This window comes from Physeter macrocephalus, chromosome 19, assembly GCF_002837175.3.
Source record: "Physeter macrocephalus isolate SW-GA chromosome 19, ASM283717v5, whole genome shotgun sequence".
Lineage (NCBI taxonomy): Eukaryota > Metazoa > Chordata > Mammalia > Artiodactyla > Physeteridae > Physeter > Physeter macrocephalus.
The window spans coordinates 46,361,680-46,383,909 of NC_041232.1; the positions used below are offsets into that span (position 1 = coordinate 46,361,680).

At 35.6% G+C, this 22,230-nt stretch overlaps 1 protein-coding gene across 1 annotated transcript in view; it reads left to right on the top strand.

The window, feature by feature from the left end:
• The window catches only part of ASXL3 (ASXL transcriptional regulator 3), a 167,517-nt gene that overhangs the window by 51,154 nt on the left and 94,133 nt on the right, over nt 1-22,230 (top strand). The window contains exons 9-10 of the mRNA XM_055080336.1: nt 18,160-18,268; nt 19,541-19,649. Coding sequence (XP_054936311.1) covers nt 18,160-18,268; nt 19,541-19,649 — 218 coding nt within the window. The remainder of the gene's footprint in view (nt 1-18,159; nt 18,269-19,540; nt 19,650-22,230) is intronic.

Here is a 22,230-nt window from a genome sequence, read left to right on the forward strand (position 1 = left end):
AGTTTTATTTTCCTTTCTGGTATATATCCGGAGCCTTCTTCCCTGTGAACACTGACTGCATCTCCATGATCTTTCTTGCTGAAGTTGTAGTCTGCTTGTTCACCCTTTTGCTTGGGGCTCTTTTAAGCAGTCTGACTACATTAATAAATATTCTTGCTGGTGATGGCTGATTTTCCCCAGTGAATGTTTTGCTTTATCTTCACTGAGAGCACTTCGATATTCTAATCCTGTTTTTACTAAGAATCAAATTGAGTTGCACTTTTTAGTAAATACTGCCTCTCCTTCTCCTTAAACTGCTCAGGCATTAGAGAGACTATGCCAGAGTTTCTTCAATTTGGAACATGTTCTTTAGAAATTTGGTGCCTCCTCTTTGCTGTTATTTATTTATGTAATATTATTTCAGTTATTTTCCTTTACGGTAATGAAAAGCTTGCTGAGTGTTGAACGTGGGGGAAGTTCATTAGGATTAAGAGTAGAATACAGGTAAAGAACGGAAAAGAACAAACAGATGTGTGAGTCTGTAAATATCATCTGAACTGTCTGTTGACTGTCATTTTGGCAAAAGGGCAGGAAACTAACATTTATGCAGTAACTGATCATGTCAGGCACTGAGCCAAGCAGTTTCTATTTTTTAGCTCATTTAATCCACAGGGTAACACTGCGAAGTGAGTGTTATTTCTTCATTTTACAGATGAGGAAATTGATGCTGAGAGAAGTCAGGTATCTTGCCTAACTTCACACAATTATAAGTGGAAGCTGTGGTATTTGAGCCTGGATCTGGCTGGTTCCAAAGCTCAGTCTTTCCATCCAGTCAAATGTTAAGCCCCAGGCAAATGTTAGACTTGAAGAGGGGGTCCCAAAGGGAAAAAAAAGAAGAAAAACCATGCCTATTAGAAGGCATGAACAAATCAAGGAGGAAATGAGAGACATAGGAATGTACTAGCATAACATTTATTTTGAAAATTTCCAGAGTTTTCTTAAAACTCAGTTTAACAAGCCAAGTGACAAAAGGAACAATTTTACGATCATCAAATGTTTAGCATTTATGGGATGAAGAGGTTTAGAATTTCAAATTTTATCTCTTTGTTTGGACATTTTTTCATTCTCTGCTTGGAAATTGAAGTAATGATACCCCACATTGGACCCTAGGAAACCAGAAGGACCAGTGCTTGGAAGCCAATCAGGTAGTTAGTAGTTATCTGAGGAGAGACAGCAGTTGAAGACCAATACCAGGTGTTTACTGTTTATAAAAGCTTTTTATTCTTTAAATGTGTCTACAAGCTTTTCTATGTGGAACCTCAGCTTACCATTGCCTTTCATTTATAACATAGTGCTTGTGACTGAAGACGTGGTGAATTTTTGTGTTCTGCTTAACTAGTAATGTATGTGGATTTTACTAAATACTTATTTACATCTTTAGATGAAGTTTGGATCAGTATTATCAGTTTTCCTTTTTATATTGATAGACGGCTGTCTCCCACCATCCCAATATATTTATTTTAGGCATAGCCAGGGAGAATGTTGTTTCTGTGCTTATAAACTAACATTTGGCAATAGAAAGGTATTATATTATATATTAAAGTTGTTACTGTTATCCTAACATGATATGCTCTTATCAATTATGTTAATGGTACCTTAGAAAACGCCCCACTTCCCCAAAGAAGTAAAGCTTTTTAACTGTAATGATTATCAACTTCAGTGCTGTGTTTTATCTACTAGCAGCTCACGAAGTAATGGTCATAATTGAATTCAGCACTTTAAGATTTCCTGACTTAGCTTAAGCGAAATATTGATTTCATGAAATGAGGTGGCAGGTGCATCGAGGAAGTATTTCCTGAAAGTTTTAAGTGGCTATTTAAACCCTCAAGAATATTAAAGCAGATTAAATGAGTGGTTTGGAGTTGTGCTTACTTAAATAAGATGTTTGCCAACTGGACAGAAGCCATGATACCCAAAGTTTTGTTTTTTGAAACATTGAAGGGTGAAGGCAGAAGACCGTTTCCTCTTATTGTTACATAAGCGTAGATAGTTTCTCTATAATTTTAGTAACTGTTTAATCGGTTGCCATTTAGTTAGTTGAGTAAATAGGGCCCCAGGTTTAAAATAATTTTTCTTGAATTATTACTTTGGGTCACAAAGTCTCTTCCTTTCCACCCTGATTATATTCACATATCGTTCTCTCGTTTCGCTGCTGGAGTTGTTGTTTGGAGGGTCTCTGTGTGCCTAGTTGGAACATTGATATTGCTGTTAAATAATGTACAGGAAATCTTGTTTTGTCTAAAGATAGATTTCTCCCCATGGGTCATCAAAATGCGCATTTTTTCCTAAGGAAGATGTTTATTTCGGTGAAACAGAGGTAATACATATATAACATATTAGTGGCATTACTTCTGGAATTTATTAATAAGTATGTGTGTATAATTTTACAGTTTTCCAAAAAATTAGCCTGAAACAGTATTATTTATTCTCTTTTTACATTTGCATTGGTCCTAGCCATTCTTACCTTTATTTTACTGTTTTTCTCTGTACAGAAGAGTATTAATTTAGGTTGCTTTTCTGCAATCCCTACTCCCAACTGTGTCTCTAATGAATCATATTTCCCAGAGGGTGAAATTAAAACAAGAACTAGGTGTATTAAATTTCTTTTAAGGCTACTGCCAGATTCTTAGATGTATTTTTAGGTGTCGAATACTAAGTTTGGGGAAGGGACGGATGCTTAAATTCACTGGCCTTTGTATTTATTCTGCCTTTTTCAAGTTTGTTTTTACTTTATAATTCTGTCTGAATTTTGTGGATGCATTTCATGCCATCTCAAGTAATTATGGTGTTTGAATTTCACAGTACTTCTATTTTATAGCAAAAGGCTATGTTTATTAAATATCTTTTTATGGGAATCCTTTTAATCAAAGCAGACAACTGCCACTGAACAAACTGTCTTGAGAATGCAAGTGGTTAAAGAAGATGAGGAGGAGGGAGGAAGGGAGAAGAAAGCTAAATTAAATGGACATTTGTCCTGTGGTATGAATGCCAATCTTAACAGTAGTAGTTGGTGTAGTTATTTTTAAACGTTTCCTTTATCAAACATTTAAACGGTAAAAATTTTCCCATAGCCAGCAAAACCCTGAGTTGAATTCTTTTGACATTCTGCTGATCAAGGAATTTCCTATGAGTAGTACTGGAGTCTTCTGCAGAGAAGGGATAGGAGGATAAATTAGAGATGAAGTAATGGACAAGGAAATATTTATAAACATTTTAAGTGTTTATGGAACATGTAATGGCTAGGTGTATTTTATATTGAGGAAGATACAGACATGACTGAAAATTTAAATATGAAAAGTCATAGCATTGGAAAAACTTAGAAAAATTCAAATCTAACTTTTGAATTCACTTTTGAGAGGGAATGACTTTTTACAGAAGCTGTAAAATAAAATGCAAAGGAAAAGGTGAACGTAATTGTCTACATAAAATTTTATGTGTTTGCAGATCAAAAACAAAACATTAAGTGACAATGGAGAAAATATTTGTAGTTAATATTTTTAGCTAATATAAGCTAGAAGTATTATATAAAAAGATTATTAAAACAAAAAGAAATGTTGACCTTAGAACATTGTGGTCAAAGGTCATGAACAGAGGAGCTTCAATGCATAAAACTAGGGAATAAACAAGTATGTGGATAAGATTTGATCTTACTAATAATCTCAGAAATGCAAGGTAAAGAGCCACTGGAGATTGTCTTTTGGTTTACCTAATAAATTAATCAGTGCAAGCACTTCACCCTGACTCCAAACGATGCTTTCTGCTAGTATACTCCTGGTGACAGTGTAAACCAAAACAACTCACTTGAAAAGCCAGTTGGCATTATTTGCAAAAGGTCAGTACATAATGTATATCTCCTGAATTAATAATGCCACTTCTGCAAGGCTATCTTAAAATATCTTTGAATGTAAGGAAAAAAGTGTCATATACCCTAAAATATTCACATCAATGCTATTTCAATTATGAATAAAGAACATGAATGCTCACCAGTAATATCAGTGATTCTCAAACTTGACAGTGCACTAAAATCATTTGGAAAAACGTAAGAAAATGCTGAAGCCTTGGCTCCACCAGAGGTGTTTATTTAATAAGTTTGGGGTTGCCTCAAAATTTGCATTTCAAAAAATTCCCCCCAAAATTCTAATGCACAGCCAGATTGAAAACCACTGGCTTGAAACAAGTTGATAGAATATTTTTAACAATTCGATATATTTATTATGGCTGTGTAGTAGTTTCGACAGGGTGTAATATAAAATAAAATATTGTGATTCAATATTTAGGTAAATTATAAATTTAAAATAGAAACCTGCCAGAAACACAGGCTAGAAGAAAGTTTGTAAAATGCTCAGAGTTCTTTTAAGGAGTTGAGATTTTTTTTAGTTATTTTTTCATCTTTTCTTCAACTGACAGATATTTTAGTAATGTTCTTATATTACTTTTTATTTTATTTATGTATTTATTTATTTATTATTTTTTAAGTTTAATACAAATTTTTTATTCTGGGTGCTTTTTAACATTTCAAACAAAAACATTGCAAAAACATTGCAAAAAAACCATTGCAAAAACAATACAAAAAGATTTAAAATGTATAATTTACATATAACCATCATGTAAGTATATGTCTTCATTATATATATTTTATTCATAATTTTGCCTATAGCTTTATTTTAGTATCTTTTATGGTTCTTGTAATATAAGTTATATCCTTTATAAAAGCCTTGCAATGTTCTTACTAGAAGTCAAGATAAATGAATACCAAATCAAACTAGCCAAGGATCTAAGTTATCCATCTACTGATTTTTGGTCAAAATACAGGATTAGGATTATTTTCCTGTGGAGATTCAAACCTGAGGCACTTGCCATCAGGCAGATATTTATTTTATTTTATTTTATTTTATTTATTTTTTTATGTGCATTCTTATTTATTTATTTATTTTAACATCTTTATTGTATTGGAGTATAATTGCTTTACCATGTTGTGTTAGTTTCTGCTGTATAACAAAGTGAATCAGCTATATGTATACATATATCCCCATATCCCCTCCCTCTTGCATCTCCCTTCCCCCCACCCTCCCTATCCCACCCCTCTAGGTGGTCACAAAGCACGGAGCTGATCTCCCCGTGTGATGCAGCTGCTCCCCACCAGCTATCTAGTTTACATTTGGTAGTGTGTATTATATTACTCTTTAAAAGAAAAACTGTATTTAAAAGAAGGGTTCCTGCTGGCAAGATCCTCTAGGTAATTTCCTACTTATGGGTTGTTTCTACCTATGAATACAGAGATTTATTCTGACTTCTCAAATAGTCATATCCTGAAGTTAGAGTTACACCTCATATTATTATAATGAAATTCTTCATGGGATTCTTTTTTCCTTTTTTCATCTCAGAAATATTTTCTCATGTACTTTTCTGACTTTGGAATGTAATAAGCTCAAGTCAGTCACTTTCTCTTCTTTTATTAGTCTACATCTGTGCCTTTCAATTTTCACCTTTCCAAATACCATCTATATGCTGATGGCTCCCCAGTGTTTGTCTCTAACCCCAGCATTAACTCTGTGATGCATGTGTATATCTGAATTTAGGATGCATACCTTTAAATTAGCAAGTCCAAAACTAAATTCACCGTATTTTTTCCCAAACCATCTCTTCAATGTTGCCAATTTTAATTCATTATACCACCATTTACCCCCAGCCCCTGAAGCAATCCTAAATTCCCTCTGCTACCTCATCATACACATCTTGTCAGTTTCTGTATCCTACTGGTTTTTGTCCCCCATATTTCTTCTCATGTATTTCTTGACTCTTTCTCCGCATCTCTTCCTTACCATCATTTCTCTGGTGAGGTTCTCGTTATCTTCCCTGCAGTCTAGTACTGCATGCTCCTAATTGATCTGTCTTCTTCTAGACCTGTCTCATTCTGGATCTATCCTCATGTGTACAGGAGGACAAGGGTATTTCCTTCCTTAAAATCTTCTGGGGCTCTCCATCATCTCCTGCATGGAGTCTAAGCTCCTCACCAGGGAGTTTAAACTGAGGTATAACTGTCATGTACGTGGCATGGTGCGTACCTTCCCTTTGGAATCTGATTCCAACCCTATTCTCCCTCCCACTCACTGCTCTGGAAATATCAAATAATCATGTTTCTGCAGATCATGTTCAGTTCTGTCCCTGTATGCCCTCTTCATGCTGCTCTCTCTGCCTGGCATGACCTCTTTACCTTCATTTGATTAGATCAGCAAAATTTAAAGATGAATACTGTCCACCATGGACTAGGGTGGGGAAAATAGTTACTCTCAGTGAAGGTAATTTGGAAGTAACTATCAACATTTTTAAAGCGCCCTTTTATATAAAAATTCTACTTTTTGGAATCTATCCTAGAGAAATAGTTATACCTACTGTCTTAGTCTGTTGGGATTGCTGTAACAGAATACCGTAGACTGGGTGGCTTACACACAACAGAAATTTGTTTCTCTCCGTTCTGGAGGCTGCAGAGTCCAAGGTCAAGGGACCCGTGGATTTGGAGTCTGGTGAGGGCCTGCTTTCTGGTTCATAGATGTTTGACTTCACACTGAGTCCTTACATGGGAATGGGGGGAGAGAGCTCTCCAGGGTCTCTTTTATAAGAACAGTAATCCCATGCAAGACGGCTTATCCTCATGACCTAATCACCTCCCAAAGGCCTCCACCTTCCAATAGTACCACGTTGGGGGTTAGGTTTCAACATATGAATTTTGGGGAGAGCACAAACATTCAGTCTATAGCATACTTACAAGGAGACATATATACCAGATTCTTCATTGCAGCACTGTTTGAATGGGTAAAATTAGGTGCAAGCTACATGTTAAATAATAAGGAAATAGTTTAAAAGTTACAGTACAACATATCTACTCTATCAGATAGTAAGACCATTATATGAATATTAAGAGCATTTAATATTCTATAGAACATTACGAGCAAACAATATTCTATGGGAAATTTTCTCATTCGTATTATTAAGTAAAAAAGCATGCATCTACTGGTATGCACTAACAGCTCTCATTTCTGTTGAAAAGAAATTTAAAATACAAAACCATAGAGTTGAATATATGCATATATATGAATGAAAATAGGAAAAGCTCTGGGGAAAAAAACATGGCACATATTTAATAGTCATTACTTCAGAAGCAATGGGTATGGTTGGGGGAAGTTGAGAGGGATTTATTACTTTTAACTCTGTATAATGATGTACCTTTACACTTTCGTATAATTTCCATATGTTTATTTATTTGCTTGCATAAAAGTGTTTAAACCTTAATATAAGTTGACACAGAGGAGAAGGCTCTGATAGAATCAGAGAGAAGCCAAATTATGGGTAAAAGAACAAAATCATCAACCATCTTTTTTTCTTCTTTATTGAAAATACAACAAAATATCAGACCAACAACCACCAGCTGGAATTAACAGATGTGGACATGTTGTCATAGTTGCTTTGGATTTCTTTTAAATAAAGTCTGGCAGAAAAAGCTGGAGTTCCTTTGATTTCCTTCTCTTCTCAGAGGCAATCAGTGTCATAGATTTGCTGTGTACTGTTGTGGTTCAGAATTTTATAGTTTTGCTATGTATATACAAAGTATATCTATATCTATAGTTATAACCTACTGGTGAACATTTAATTTATTGGCAGTTTTTTTCCTGAACAAATAATGACTCTTTGTGAACATGCATTGAGTTTTTCTAGGGACTGTACCAAAAAGTGGAATTGCTGATCTGTAAAGCATGTGCACCTGTTTTTTCTTCTTTTTTTTTCCACTAGATATTGCCAGATATCTTTCCAAACTGGTTGTATCGGTTTATATTCTCACTAGAGTATTTAATAGTTCCCGTTTCTGGACATCCTCAGCCAATGTTTGGTATTGCCAAGCTTCAAATTTTGTTCTCTTCTGTAAATGATGAAATGTTAGCTTATCACCAGCCACTGAATGTTTTCTGAGCATCCGAGTCTGACAGGGCCCTATGAGGGGAACAAGTCCTAAGGAGCTGATTACCACTGAGCCACGAGGTATTAGATAGCACAGAACTAAACGCTGCAGTCACAGGACAGGCTGTGATGCCTACAGAGGTTCAGAAACCATCACTTTGGACGGGAGAGTTAATTAGGAGTTTTTAGGAGGTGAAGGCGAGGCATCCTTGACAAATGAGTAGGAAGAGAGGAGAACAGACGATGTTAAAGATGAAGGGAATATAAAGGCAGGGGGCGTGGCTAGAATCAACAGTATGCCAATTGTCCAACCATTATTAATTGTCCTTAAAGCCTTAACCAGAAAGATATTAGTAGAGCTTTAATGCATACCTGTTTTGAATTCATCATGTTACAGATGAGAACATCAAGGCCTAGAAAAATGAGATAAGCTTGTATAAATCACTTAGCCTATTAGACAAGTGTCAAAAATAAAATAAGCAGGGGATTTATTGGCTTATTTAACTTGTACATCCAATAGGCTGAACTTCAACGTGACTAGATAATGCAGGAATTCAAGTGATGTCATCTTTCCCCCCCATGTTTTCTTCCTGTGTTTCGCTCTGCTTGCCTGTGCTTAGCTTTGTTCCCAGCAGGCTCCATCCTTGTGGAGGCAGAGGTAGTCTCTAGCTAATATTTTTTGTACCTTTACAGTAAGCTTATGTTTTTACTGAAAATAATGTATGCTCATCCCCTTTATTTCTATATCAGTGTCCTCAAAGATACTCAGACTCCCACAATTTGGCCAGATAGTTTAACGTGGCTGGCCTTTCTGGTGGGGAAATCAGGACCATTTCACTGATGGCTGAACTGGAATAAGATAAAGTTCCTAAGAGAAAGGAATGCAGGGCGTGCCAATATGAGATGGACGTGTAGCCTGTGTAGTAGGTAGGGTGTTTGAGACACATAATTGTAGTCAGGAGTTTAAATAGAATATAGATGATATTCATTGTGAGTGCTTTATGTCTACAAATCCGTGATTGTAACAATTTTTATAACAGTGATTAAGTTCATTTCAACAAACACCTTTTGAGTACATTGGGATTGTTTGTCAGATAATACAAATAAATAAATATGTGTCTATCCCCTGTGGAGTTCCCAAACTGGTTGGAAGTTGTAAGGGCAGGAGAGTTAGAAGTGTAAACAATTTTGATGGAAGGAAACCATGAGGGATATGCAGAGTGTTGAGATTGTAATACAGTGAGGGAGATACCCTAGTATCACAGAAAGCTATGTATATACAAAGTATATCTATATCTATAGTTATAACCTACTGGTGAACATTTAATTTATTGGCACCATACAGGTGGTAGTTAAGCATTTTATTTTGAATGGTAAATGGAGCAAGGAGTGGGATGAAATTCCAGGCAGAGGGGTTCACAGGAGCCAAAATAGAGAGATGGGAAACCACAGAAGCACATGGTTTACTGAGCTGGATCAGATCAGAGGAGAGTAGTCTGGGAGTCGGGGAGTAATCTGAGAGTTGGGGAAGATGAAGATGAAGGAGGTGCCAAGGGTACTGTAGAGGATCCTAATGTCAGCCAAGGGCTTTGTGCTTCCTTTGCTGGGCAGTGAAAAGCACTGATTTTAAAAAAAAGCAGTCGATCAATCTGGTGTATGGCATGGCCTGAAGCCTGAGCAGTGTTTCATTTGTTTGTTTTTGTTTTATTAATAGGAAAATTGCTCTGGCACCAGTGGGTAGACCAAATTGCAGGAGGGAGATATTGAAAGCAGGGGTAGGGGTAGGAGCTCTAGAACTGTCTTCCTGTGATGTAAAGATTGTTTGAATTAGGATGTGAGGGAGTAAAAAATGTATACTGAAAGATGAACGTTGTTGAGGCAGAGTAATTCAAATAGTCTGAGAAATGCTCCATTCCTGGGTGATGAGGAGGAGGGTACCCGTCACTGAGTGAGAGACATAGAGAATCAGGAGGAAGATCTCCACTGGGAGAGATGAGTAAGATGACTTTTATGTTGGGTAATATAATATTGCAAATATATAGTATTTTCATTTATATGTGGATACTGTTAGTAAATTTTTCAATGCTATTTATAGTGCCTGGGTGTTTTTCAACTTTATAAATCTACACAGGGAAAAATAATCATCACACTGCTTTATTTTTTCACAGAGAAACAAATATTTTATATACCTTTAAAATAATTTTTACGCATTTTGCTAATAAAATATTCCTGGGAGAATCCAAGCTAGGTACTTTTTCCTAATGACCCTAACCATAAATAAAGTTTAGCATTTCCCCACATATACCCCTTGGCATTCTGTAATAGGGGATGTTGCTACGTACTGTTGTGGGGAGGATTTGAAAATTATATACGCTTAGGAAACACTGAGTTAAGTAGGTTTCTGGAGTTATGTAAGATTTTTCAGAGACTTTAGTGTATACTGTTAATGTGTTTGGTGAGTTTGCAAAGGGAGAATGCAGCTTTTCTGAAACTCCTTTGACAGTTTTTTGAGCATCACTTGGGACTAATATCCCATAGAACACATTCAGAAACACTGTAATATTAGCCGCTGCTGACAAAATGGGAGAGTATGAGTAGCTACAAGTAGAACATAGAAATTAACATTTTTATACGAATCTGTTTTATCATACTAAATATATTTACAATGCCTGTTCTTTAATATATGAAATCCACTGTCTTATTTTATGTTGGAAGGTATGTGGGTGTTTTTGGCATAAGTGAAAATATTCTCTTTGAGATTATAGTTGTGGGGAAGTAGTATAAAGTCCTGAAGAGCCATCAATGGCCATGGGTTGGCTGCCTCTGCATCGGAGTTAGTGATAGAAGAAATCCACACATGATCTCATCTCAGTCATCTCCTTAGAATAAGCTAGGGATAACATCTAAATTCCAAATGATTTTCTTCTTTTTGTGGCACATGCCTCAAGGCTCCTTTCTCCTGAATCCCTTGTCATTTCATATGTATTCAGAGAATTCACTTCAGCTCAGCCTGCATTTCTGTTCTGTACAAAGCACTGTCAGAGTGCAAATTTATTTCAAGATTAGTTTGGCATATACAATGTGCTCAATAAATATTTATTCAGCTAATGGATTTGTTATTCTTTAATGATCTAGTTCTACAAAGAGGCATCTCAGTTACGGATCTGAATTCCCTACCATATTCTCTCAAAGGTCTTTCTTCCTTAGTTTTCATAGGGTAGCAGTACCTGAACAAGACAACCAACAGTGCCATCTTCTGCAATCTAGTTCTTTCTTTTTATTATTTGAAATTTACCCTGGGGGAGTCATTGTTATAGGCAACGTTGAGTGAAGATGGAGCCAACATCTTACCATTTTCCAGCATCTGGCTTTTCTTTGTGTGTTTCCTTCAAGTGCTAAATATTCTTCTGTAGTAGCCAAGGATAGTTAAGTGGAAGAAACAACTCTATGGACAGAGAATGTGGGGTGGTGGAAAGAGCACGGGCATTGGAATCAGTAGAATTTGGTTTCAGCTGTGTCACTTAGTTCTTATTTGACTACACTATGATTCTTAACCTCTCAGCCTCAGTTACATTTGTAAAACTAGGAATCTTGTTTACATTTTATGGTGACTATAAGGACTATAGATAATAGTTGTGAAAGCCCGGTTGCATTAGGGATGCTCAATAAATGGCAACTATAATAATAGATATTTATTGTTATCATTCTGTTCTCTCTACCTTTACTGAGTAAGTTATTTTCAATATTTATCACATGTGAAAGGCTGTGGGATAGGGGTGTGTACACTTGCATATCTTCACTTATTTTTACTAATGAAACAAAAATTAAATCAGACAAAATATTACCTGAACCAATTCTTTAAACAAGCTACAGAATATATAATTTCTTTCCATTTGCCATACTTTGTACCTCTAGATGTTGCTTACTTTGAGCCATAATAGTCATAAATAATATTACTAATAATAATAACTCACAATTTTTGAACACATACAACATGCCAGACATAATTCTAGGTGTTTTACATGTTTTAACTCATTAAATCTTCAGAATGATCCCCTAGGCAATAGTGACTTTTGTTATCCACATTTTGTAGTTGAGAAACCTGAGACCCAGAGAGGTGAGGTCCAAAGTCGTAGAGCTAGTAAATGGTCTAGCCTCAGCTGAACTCAGGCTGACTGGCTCCAGAAGTCACCGTCTTATTCATTGTATTCCACTGCCTTTCTTAGTATAGCAGTGGTAATACGGCATGTGACGACATGCATAGTTGTAGAGATACAATCGCCAGTATTCAGCTGTACATGTGGTGTGTTCTTTCCTTAATGTCTATAATCAAAGATAACCATCTCTCATATTTTAGTTGGAGGTCTTTAAAAATTATAAATTAGATTATATGCTTTAGCTTACATGTTTTTAGGGCCATTTCTTAATTTCCTTATAGATCCTATTCTAAAATAATACCAAGCAAACTTTTGTCCTTGTATTGATGTTTTGAAATTCTTGTCTCCTAAAACAAAAAGTCTGTTTAGTGAATATGGCTGTATGAATCACTGTAGTCTATCTAGTGGTAGCTTGGTAATGTCCATAAAGTGGATACAGAGTCTAAGTTCAAATGCCTGTTTATATTCCCCAAATAATATATTTTTATACTGTTCAAGCCAATCAGATGCATGTCTAGGTTTAGAGTCGGAAACTGTTTCTCTAAATTTAAGAATGAAATTGTACAACATATGTCACTTGGTAATTTTATTTCTTGCCTCGATATCCCCACCTCATAAAAGAGTACTTGGGACTAAGTCTCTAATTTTACCCTACAGACTTGTTGAATATTGAAAATCATGTAGGTATTCTTTACATAGAAAAATGCAAACTATCTTCTTTTTAAATATGACCCACCTCTTGAGGTAACTGGTTGTTCCTATTTATTTTTCTATGTTTATATGGGCTTTGAAATCAGAGTAGAATTTGGATTTCAGCTGTATCAGTTAGCTATTTAACTGCAGAAAGATTCTTAACCTCTCAGTCTCAGTTATATCTGCAAAACTGGGAATCATACTTAACATTTTATAACTTTAATATTTGTTATTTGTCATAAGTCAGCGCCCATTAAAAACTTTCACTAGTGATCCTCTTAGAGGGACTATGAAGTTTGGGAGACTGTTTTTGTCTTCAAAATCAAATTTCAGAATTGCTGTAGGTCATTTTTGGGCTAATATTTTATGTGCTGCGATTCTTCAGATAACATATATATAGAGGACTCTAACTTTTAAGTTTTTATTTTTCAATCGTTCTGGGGGGTTCCAGACTAGCAGTAATATTTCTCAAGAGTAAGAAGTTTGTTTGGCTTGACATTCTAGGGTAGTTTTTAATCATCTAGGTTACTGATTTATCAATTGATATAAACCTTGTGTATGTGTGTTTAAGAGTCATCCACATTCAATGGTAGAAATAGTTTATTCTTCTGTTAGCAGTAGTGACCTGCCCATTAAATATGTAAATACGTAAGTAAATCCAAGGGTGCATTATTGGGGTTTTTTTTTAACATTTTAAAAACATTTTTTTGTGAATTGTGACATATATAAAGTGAAATGCACAAATCCTAAGTAAACAATTTAATTTTCACATAGTGAACACTAAGATTCTGTAGAAAGAACTGAAACGTTACCTCCGCCCCAGAGGCCCACATAATTTCCCCTTAAAAATATATCCTTTAAAATTAAGACATTTTGTCTAGGCTATCAACACTGAAAATACTTGAAAGGAACTATTATTAATTTTTTTGAAAGAGTAAACATAAAATTGTTTCAATTAATTCATATTAATAAGACAGCACAATAACAGACTAATAATGCTGCTTAATAATTGCTCCTTAACTTTGTTGAATTTTTAGACTTCAGTTGTTCAGGATTACTTTTTTGATGTTCCCATAATTGCAAAACAAGATTTTAAAATGTTTGCAGGAAATAGCTTTCATCTAAAATTATTAGTAAGAGATACTTAGTAAAGTAGTTTAAGATTTGGATTACTTAAGTACTGTCTTGTAAAGCATTATTATGTCATATGGAAAGGAACAGAGGACCACAACGATGATATTTTCTTTGTCGTGTGTAAATATTCTTCCAATTGCATTCCCCAGATATTTGTTCTGGTTTTTAAAATTATTAAAATAGACAGGCCATCCATTCTCTTCACCAAGTGTGCACTATTAGTAAAATTTTATGTGTTCTGTCAACAATTTGATGTGATAAAGCAATGGTTTTTCTGTAGTTCACACAGCACTGGGGCTCTGCAAAGCATCTCTGGGGGTTCTTTGATGTCTAGACAGTTTAAATTATGCCTGCTCCCCTGCCTCCAAATTCCACCCCGTTCTGCTTCAGGGGTTGTGGGAAATGAAAACAAACCAGAAGGGTTCCACAGCCCTACAGTCTAAGGAGGAAAACAAATAAATAGAATAAGGTGTATATCTACCCTGGCAGGTGTATAGGGAAGGGCTCAATTACAGGGAATGGCAGAAAGAAAAGAGTTGGGGGCAAATAGTGTCCTGCTTATTTACTCCTAATTATACCTAGTATGGAACTATATGAGGCTTGTGGACAACATGAAAACATTATGGAAGTGTTAGGGAAGAAAGTAGAATTCACCTTTTGCCCCAGTCCTCCAGTGTTTTCCACCCCCCCGCCAACAGCCAAATCTAAGAGTTTGGTGTGTTTCTTGTACACTGTCTTATTTATTGAAATGGTAAGATGTAGAATTGCATTTTACGTTGGAAAACTAACTTTTTTTTCCTTCCTTTCTTTTTTGTTTTCTTTTTATAAATTGGGATATCGCAATTCTTCCAATTCATCATTTTAGAAAGTAAGTAACTTTTGAAATTTTAGAGATTTTTTTGGTTAAAATGTTGTTTTCTTATTTCATATATTGTGTACACACGCACGTATTCTATTCCAGAAATTTTAACTTTTAAATTCTGAATGAGGTGATTAACTCTTGCGTTAAGTGTGAACAAATTTTTTTAATTAAAAATAAGAAATATTGCATAGAAGATGTCCATGCTATCTAAGAATACAGACTTTTAACACATACTTGCCTCATCTTTCATACCCACAGTAAGTCATTGTGCTTTTTAAATATATACAGATGTATAAATGTATGTTTGTATCTTTTTTAAAGCTGGCCTAGGTATACTTGCTAGTTCTGTTTTTTCTGAATATTAAAATAATAAAAATACATAAATGAGATTTTTATTTACTCCTGTTCAATGACAGTTAATTAAGACCTTCATGTTTTCAGGGAAAGCAGTCCAAAATTTCTAGACCTTATGGAAATGTTGAGAACAATAGCAATAAGTAAAGGGTATGAAAGATTTTCCTATGTATATGCAGTGGATAAAACAGTTACCTTTTTAGTAAGCACTTCACTCTTTCGATGCTAATGTTTTATTGTTTTAAATAAAATGGACCATATAATTCGGGTTTTTTTCTATGAAGAAGTGCAAGTCATATGTTTAATAAAACTAAGTGACTATCAACCACTGACTTGAGTAGTAAAATTTGCATTTGATTGCAAAATTGTTTTTTTTTGTTTGTTTGTTTTGTTTTTTGTGGTATGCGGGCCTCCCTCTGCCGTGGCCTCTCCCGTTGCGGAGGCACAGGCTCCGGACGCGCAGGCTCAGCGGCCATGGCCCACGGGCCCAGCCGCTCCGCGGCACGCGGGATCCTCCCAGACCGGGGCGCGAACCCGGTTCCCCTGCATCGGCAGGAGGACGCGCAACCGCTGCGCCACCAGGGAAGCCCCGCAAAGTATTTTTTAATTCTTCTGAAATGCAAATGTTATATAGTTTTGAAATAAAACGAATTTCATATGTTTGTTTGGGGAAAGATTTGGGAAAAGTACAGTAGTCATAGAGACTTTTGGAGATCTATTGTCATGTGATTGTAAATTACATATTTAAAAAAATATTTCCACAGTAAATCTTGAGTTTATTGAGTTAATAAACAGTATAATTTAATAATATATTCATGTTCAACAGAGCATATTATTTATATGAAACTGGGTATTTATCACTTATGTTTGCAGCAGGCATAGCATTAAACTGCTATTTAATAGTCAATTTATCTTCTACAATTATCTTTGGTTTACTGTACCTTAGAGAGAAAATCTAAATTATAGTGATAGTAAATTATATTCGTTCAGTATTTTTTAGTTGTCTTTAAATCTGTATTATTCTCTAATATTCTAAATCTGAGTTCTTGGAATTGTGTGTTTTAAGACCTTAGGAATAAAGAACAGGAAGCATGTGTGTGAGGTTTGATAGGTGCACAGTTGTATTAAGTTATATCTTTAAAACATCTACATTGTTTCATTTTTATGTATAGGATTCTATTTTACTTGCAGTGTTAACATTTTCTTGCCAAGTCCCTCCAGAAAAATCTGTGTTTCTGACAGTTTCACCAAATTAAAGCTCCACAAATCTGGCATAATAATTCCCAGCTTCAAATTTTCTGTGCTTTTTCTGAAGAGAATGATGATAAAAAAATATATTTTGCAGTCTTCAGTATACCATGTATAGCATTATTTATCTGGAATTTATTCATGGACAGCTATTTCTGGGAGATGAATATATTTTACTTTATAAGGTATGCCTGGCCCACTTTACATATGAGCAGAACATCTTTTATGAGGAAGAATAGTGAAATGAGGTCTGTAAGCTTGTAGAAGCTTCGAGACGAAAGATATTACATAAACGTCCAGCATTGTTTCTATGTGTACTTCAGTGTTCTAACTGCATTGTTCTATGACCAAATTTATATTAGGGCTCTGGCTTCCTGTCAAACCAAATGGAATCATATTGATGTGTTGGCACAGAGAAACTGTTTCCTAAAATAATAAAGAGTGTTCTTCTTATTACAATACTTATAAACCTTTATGACCATGATGTGTATATATGCTGCCTTGCTATTGTGTGTTGTGTCAACTCAGCAAATTTGGCTTTTTCATTTTATTGGTGAGTATTCATAGTAAGTAAGAGATTGGATAATCTTGGTTTTTAGAAAACTTTTAATTTAGTTAGTGACATAAAAATGTTTCTATCACAGAAATTCAAACTTTGAAGCCTTAATATCCTAAAGGTTCTCTTGTCCCAGGATATCTTGGATTACCTACCCAGAACCGCTACTAGGTAAATGCGGTGGAGTAGGGCTTCTAATCTTTATTGGTTCAACCAAATATTGATCTTTTAGCATATTAGGAAGTAAAATGTATATGGAAACATAAGTAAATGAAAGTAACAATTCTACCCCTAAATTCTAGTGTACAAAAATATCAGTTTCCAAACAAAACACAAAAAAAAGTTCTAAAGTCTACCCCAGGAAATACATACATATTATACATTTCATAAACATCTTTTTAAGTGTATGAATACATTTCAAAAATGTTTGTACCTACGTGTTTTGATATTTGAATCAATAGTGTAATGCTGTTTGGTTTCTTAAAAAAATCTGTTTTCATAATTTAGTCACTTGCATCTTTACTACCGAACATAATTATTAGCTGGGCAGAATTCCCAAACACATATTTCTTTATTTGACAAAGAACTGAGGAAAGGATGTCATTGAAGAAGTTGTATTAGAGATATAAACACAGATATAGATTTTTATTTGGCCTTGTGAGAAATGCAATCCCATGAGTAACTTAAATACTTGTAATTTCAAATCAGTTCTTCCGTGGTTTATTATTCTTTTGTTGCTTTTCAACCTATAGGATGGAGCTGTCCTTGAACTTGGTTTATTTGATCATTCAAGTGCAACCATCAAGTTGTCTGTAATATTTAAAACCTGAGGCTTCATGGTATTATTTGCAAAATAACACCACATAAACGTTTGGGCTTTGGTTTCTTTGAAATATAGTGTTGGTTGCTTTATGAATAAAAGCATAATTTCAATTCAGGAGACTTTTTGCCTGAAGCCTATAAGACAGATGCATCTGATTAACTTTGGCGAAACTGGACTGGCCTGTTATTGTAATGTAGATGTTTTCGGGGTTGGGAGGATATTTTAAAAAGGCATGCGAGGGGTCTTTTTTTTTTTTTTTTTTCTTAAGAGACTGAGAATAGTTTTGCCACAGAAACTGCATCTCAGACTGCTTCATTTTTTGCACACTTTTATTTTCTAGTGGAACTTCTCCATTAGCCTGTCTGAATGCAATGCTTCACACTAACACTCGAATAGGGGATGGAACATTCTTCAAAATCCCTGGAAAGTCAGGCCTCTATGCTCTCAAAGTAAGTTGGACTGTTCTGTGTATTATGTCTGTTATTACTATGTATCATGCATTTACATGTGAAGGTAAACAAAATTAGACTTGGGTGAAGGGTAGAATGACTCCTTTGCTTTTTAAATGTTTTCAGATGTCTTAAAAGTGATTTCATATTAAGAATAAACAATGACATTTTCTTTAAAGAAAACATATCTGTGGTTTCACTCTAACATATGGTAATGGAAAATAGTTGTGGCTTCCTTAAAATTCTTGATTCTTAAAAATTTACATGGAGGAGTGCCATGGTTGATCAGCCAAGTTTTAAGATGATCACAGTTGCCAAATACTATTTGACTTAATGACCGTCAGTTGATACATGGGCTTCCCACCTGTATGCCTTTCTGTCTTTTACAAAAAATAAGAAATGTACCCATTCTTCTTGAAAATTTGCTGATTTAAATCAATTATTCAAATTTAAAACAACCACTGATCTCCGGGAGGTTTTTACTAATAATGCATACTTGTTATATGAGAAGAATAGAGAAATAAAAAGCTTCAGATAACTGAGTCTTAATTATTTTAGTGTAATTCCCATTTCCATCTAGAATGGAAATGCCATGTAAGATGCAAAATTCCAGAGAACAAAAGCTGATGATCTGCAAATGGTTGCATAACTTGCATCAAGCAAAATCAATGTATTATTTCTTATAAATTAAAAAAAGTCTGCTTTAATAAATGATGGGTTACATTTAAAGTTCATTAATTTCCTTTGAGAAGTTTTCTGTTTTGTTTTGGTTTTGGTTTTTTTTAATGCTAAAAGTTATACCTGGCAAAGAAGCAGGGGTTCTTTCTCAGCTACTTAGCGTCAGGCTCTTAAACTGTGTATGTTTCAGAAAACAATACGGGTTAATCAAAGGACTTGTATTATTTCAGTTGATTTTTGTAGCTACTTGGGTATTTAATTTATGATTAAAATTCCGAGTCGTTAAGCCATTTTCTAAAGTAAGGAAGAAGGTAAAATTGAGAAAAACGGAAACAACATATGTTAAAAAAAAAAAAACCTTGTTTTTTGTATAGATCTTAAAGGTTATCCAAAAAATCAACTATGGCAATGTGCTTTTCCCAGTAATTCCACCCCCCACACCCCGCCAAGGAGCGGTTTTACATTAAAAAGTAAATCAGTATTGAAATTCCAAATCACAAGCAACTGTGATAATTCCTTAGGACTGTGGAAGTTATTTGAATGTTTTCAGTTGCTAATACATCTCCTTAAATCGTTATTTTTAAAATAATATAGAAAGAGGAGTCATCATGTTCAGCTGATGGAACGTTGGATTTAGGCTGTGAGTCTGAATTGGAAGGCACAGAGATGGCGGAGGTCAGTGCCGATGGGGAAGGAAATGGAGGTAAGTGTGACAAATTTCAGGATAAAAACCCTGTTCTCTTAAAGGTAAAGGTTATGTAGAATTCCAATAACTTACTAATTGAATTCCCTACCATTATAGATACAGTTTTCTTCTAAGCTTCTACTACCTCTTAGATTTATCATCAAACAATTCTGGTTCAAAAGGTTAGCACCTAAGGAAAGTAAACAGCTCTTTGCTTTTTGTTTTATTTTGTTTTTTAGCAGTATGGATTTCCCTGGATAGTATTCTTGAGTGTTATCAGTATATTTCTCCTGCAAGCTGAGAGGGTTACTGGGGTATGTCGTGGTTTTATTCTTATATAAGTGAGGCCTGAGAATGCCAGTGTTTTATTTCTGATTGTGCTGATTTTTTCTGTGATCACAAGTAGTTTTATAATAGCTTTGCTCCTATGTTTGTCCTTAATAAATTAAGCTTAATGTTAACATTCCTGACAGCAAAACAATGACCAAATAAGTTATATTCTTCTGAAATGCTTTTGAAAAGGGAGAAACCCTTCTAGAATTCTAAGGGGGCATTTTCCACCTCTGAATTCTGTCCATGTGGATTCATTTTTATCTTTCTCAAAACATTTGCATTGTGATTCTGTTGGTGTATGTAATTTCTGTACTGCAGTTTTGGCAAATCTTTGTTCCACAAAATCTGCTGTACTTTTCTTTAACCCTATGCACTGGTCCCCCAAGTGGACCCAGATCATGATTTGGGAGGAAGAGTGTGTCATTAAAGTCTCTGTTGGTGGACTCATAGAAATCAGTAAATTATCTTTAAACAAAGAAACTTTAAAGGATCCTTGCAGAAAAATCATATTTCAGTAATAGCCCAAAGCCATTCATTTTATTAATGGTCATAGGAGTCCCTTTGTGTTCTGACTGGCCACTCCTACCCTTTAAACTGATGTGCTTTCTGATAGTCCCCAAGAGACAGGTTCTGCTCCAGTGCCATCTGACCTGCAGCCGAGGTGCTGAATTAATGTAGGAAACAGATTCTTGTCTTAGTAAAATGGCTGAAGTCGGCTTTCTAGACTTTTTTTTAGCCAACTTTCATTGAATTTGCTGTCCTTATTCCTATACCTTTTGAAAACTCAACTAAGCCCCCCACCATTGTTGTAGTGGTGCTGTGAACTTTGGCAGGTCCTTGTGGTTAGAAAGAGAACAAAGCAGAGATGCATGACATTTTCTGGATTTCTGGAAGGGACACACCCTTCTCCTTCAGTAGGATGAAGGGGAATCTTATTGGGTCACTCCTCTTGCTGTACTGCCTGCTTGCATGAGCACTTGCGTGTTCCCTCTCCCTCTCCACCACCTCTCTGTTAACGTATATCAACGTGTATATTGAGTTTCTGCTATGTGCCAAGTACTGTTCTTGACATTATAGTTACAGCAGTGAAAAAGAAGAACAGAAAGAGACCTCTCATGGATTTTACATTGGTAGAGAGACAGACAATAAGCAAAATAAACATGTAAAATTTACAGCTTATTCAGTGCCAACAAGAGATATGGGGCAAAATTAATTAACTAAGGAGATAAGAGTGAGAGAGGGGTATTTGAGAAAAGACCCGAGGCAGTGAGGGAGCAGGCATTTGATGGGAGAGAGTTCTAGGTAAAAGAAGGAGCAATTACAAAGGTCTTGAGGCAGTAGAGTGCCTGGAATGTTCCAGAAACATCAAGAGGCCAGTGTAGTTGGAGTCCAGAGTGAGCAAGGGAGAAGATGGTAAGATACAGTGTCAGAGAAGTTATGGGGCCTGGTACGGAAGTTCTCTTCTTATTGCTCCATTTTTCTCAGTGAAATAGGAAACAATTTCTTCAGCCAAGGGTGAAGATGGGGAAGTAGCTTTGTAGATCTAAGGGGAAGATAGAAAATGTTTGTCTCAAGTCCAACAGCATTAAGGAAACTCCTGAAGTGGCTAATCCTGAATTTAACATGAGACCAGCCAGCATAGTTGTACATTTTTCTCCAGTCATGTTCATGATCGCTGTACAAGTGTGGAGTAGGTACAGAGTTGGATTGGACCAGAGCTGGGATTTTGCCAGGTGTGAATGATGAATCCAGAGCGGGACACAGTTGAGGGTACCTGACATAGAACATTGAAATCCATCTCCATTGAATTTCAGCTGGTTGCGGAGGTGAGGGAAGACACGATTGTGTGTGGGATGCTGTGAAGGAGGAGGTGGAGGTCTCCCTAGGGTGGACAGATTGTTTGATTTGGTGTTCTAGAGGAAATGAGTTGGAAGAATAGGTGATGTAAGAGTGGAATGTGTGAAATTGAGGTTAGGGTGATATGGGATGCATGTCTGAGATGAAAGAGGGAGGGTAGGTTGAAGGCTGTCATGAGTGGTTAGGCAGTGTGTGTACCCTCTTCAGAGTGACCTGGCTGAAGGTGACCATCAGTGACTGAAATTCAGCAGGACTTCCTTTGCCCAGCTTCGTGTCCTGGGATGGAGCAGGGTCTACCTGGAGGAAATGTTGCCTTTTCCTATTTGCACAAAGATGTTGTAAAGGCTGGTGGTGGCCCTGCCATGAAATATTAGAGAATCGTCTGTGTGGATATTGAAACAGACAATTA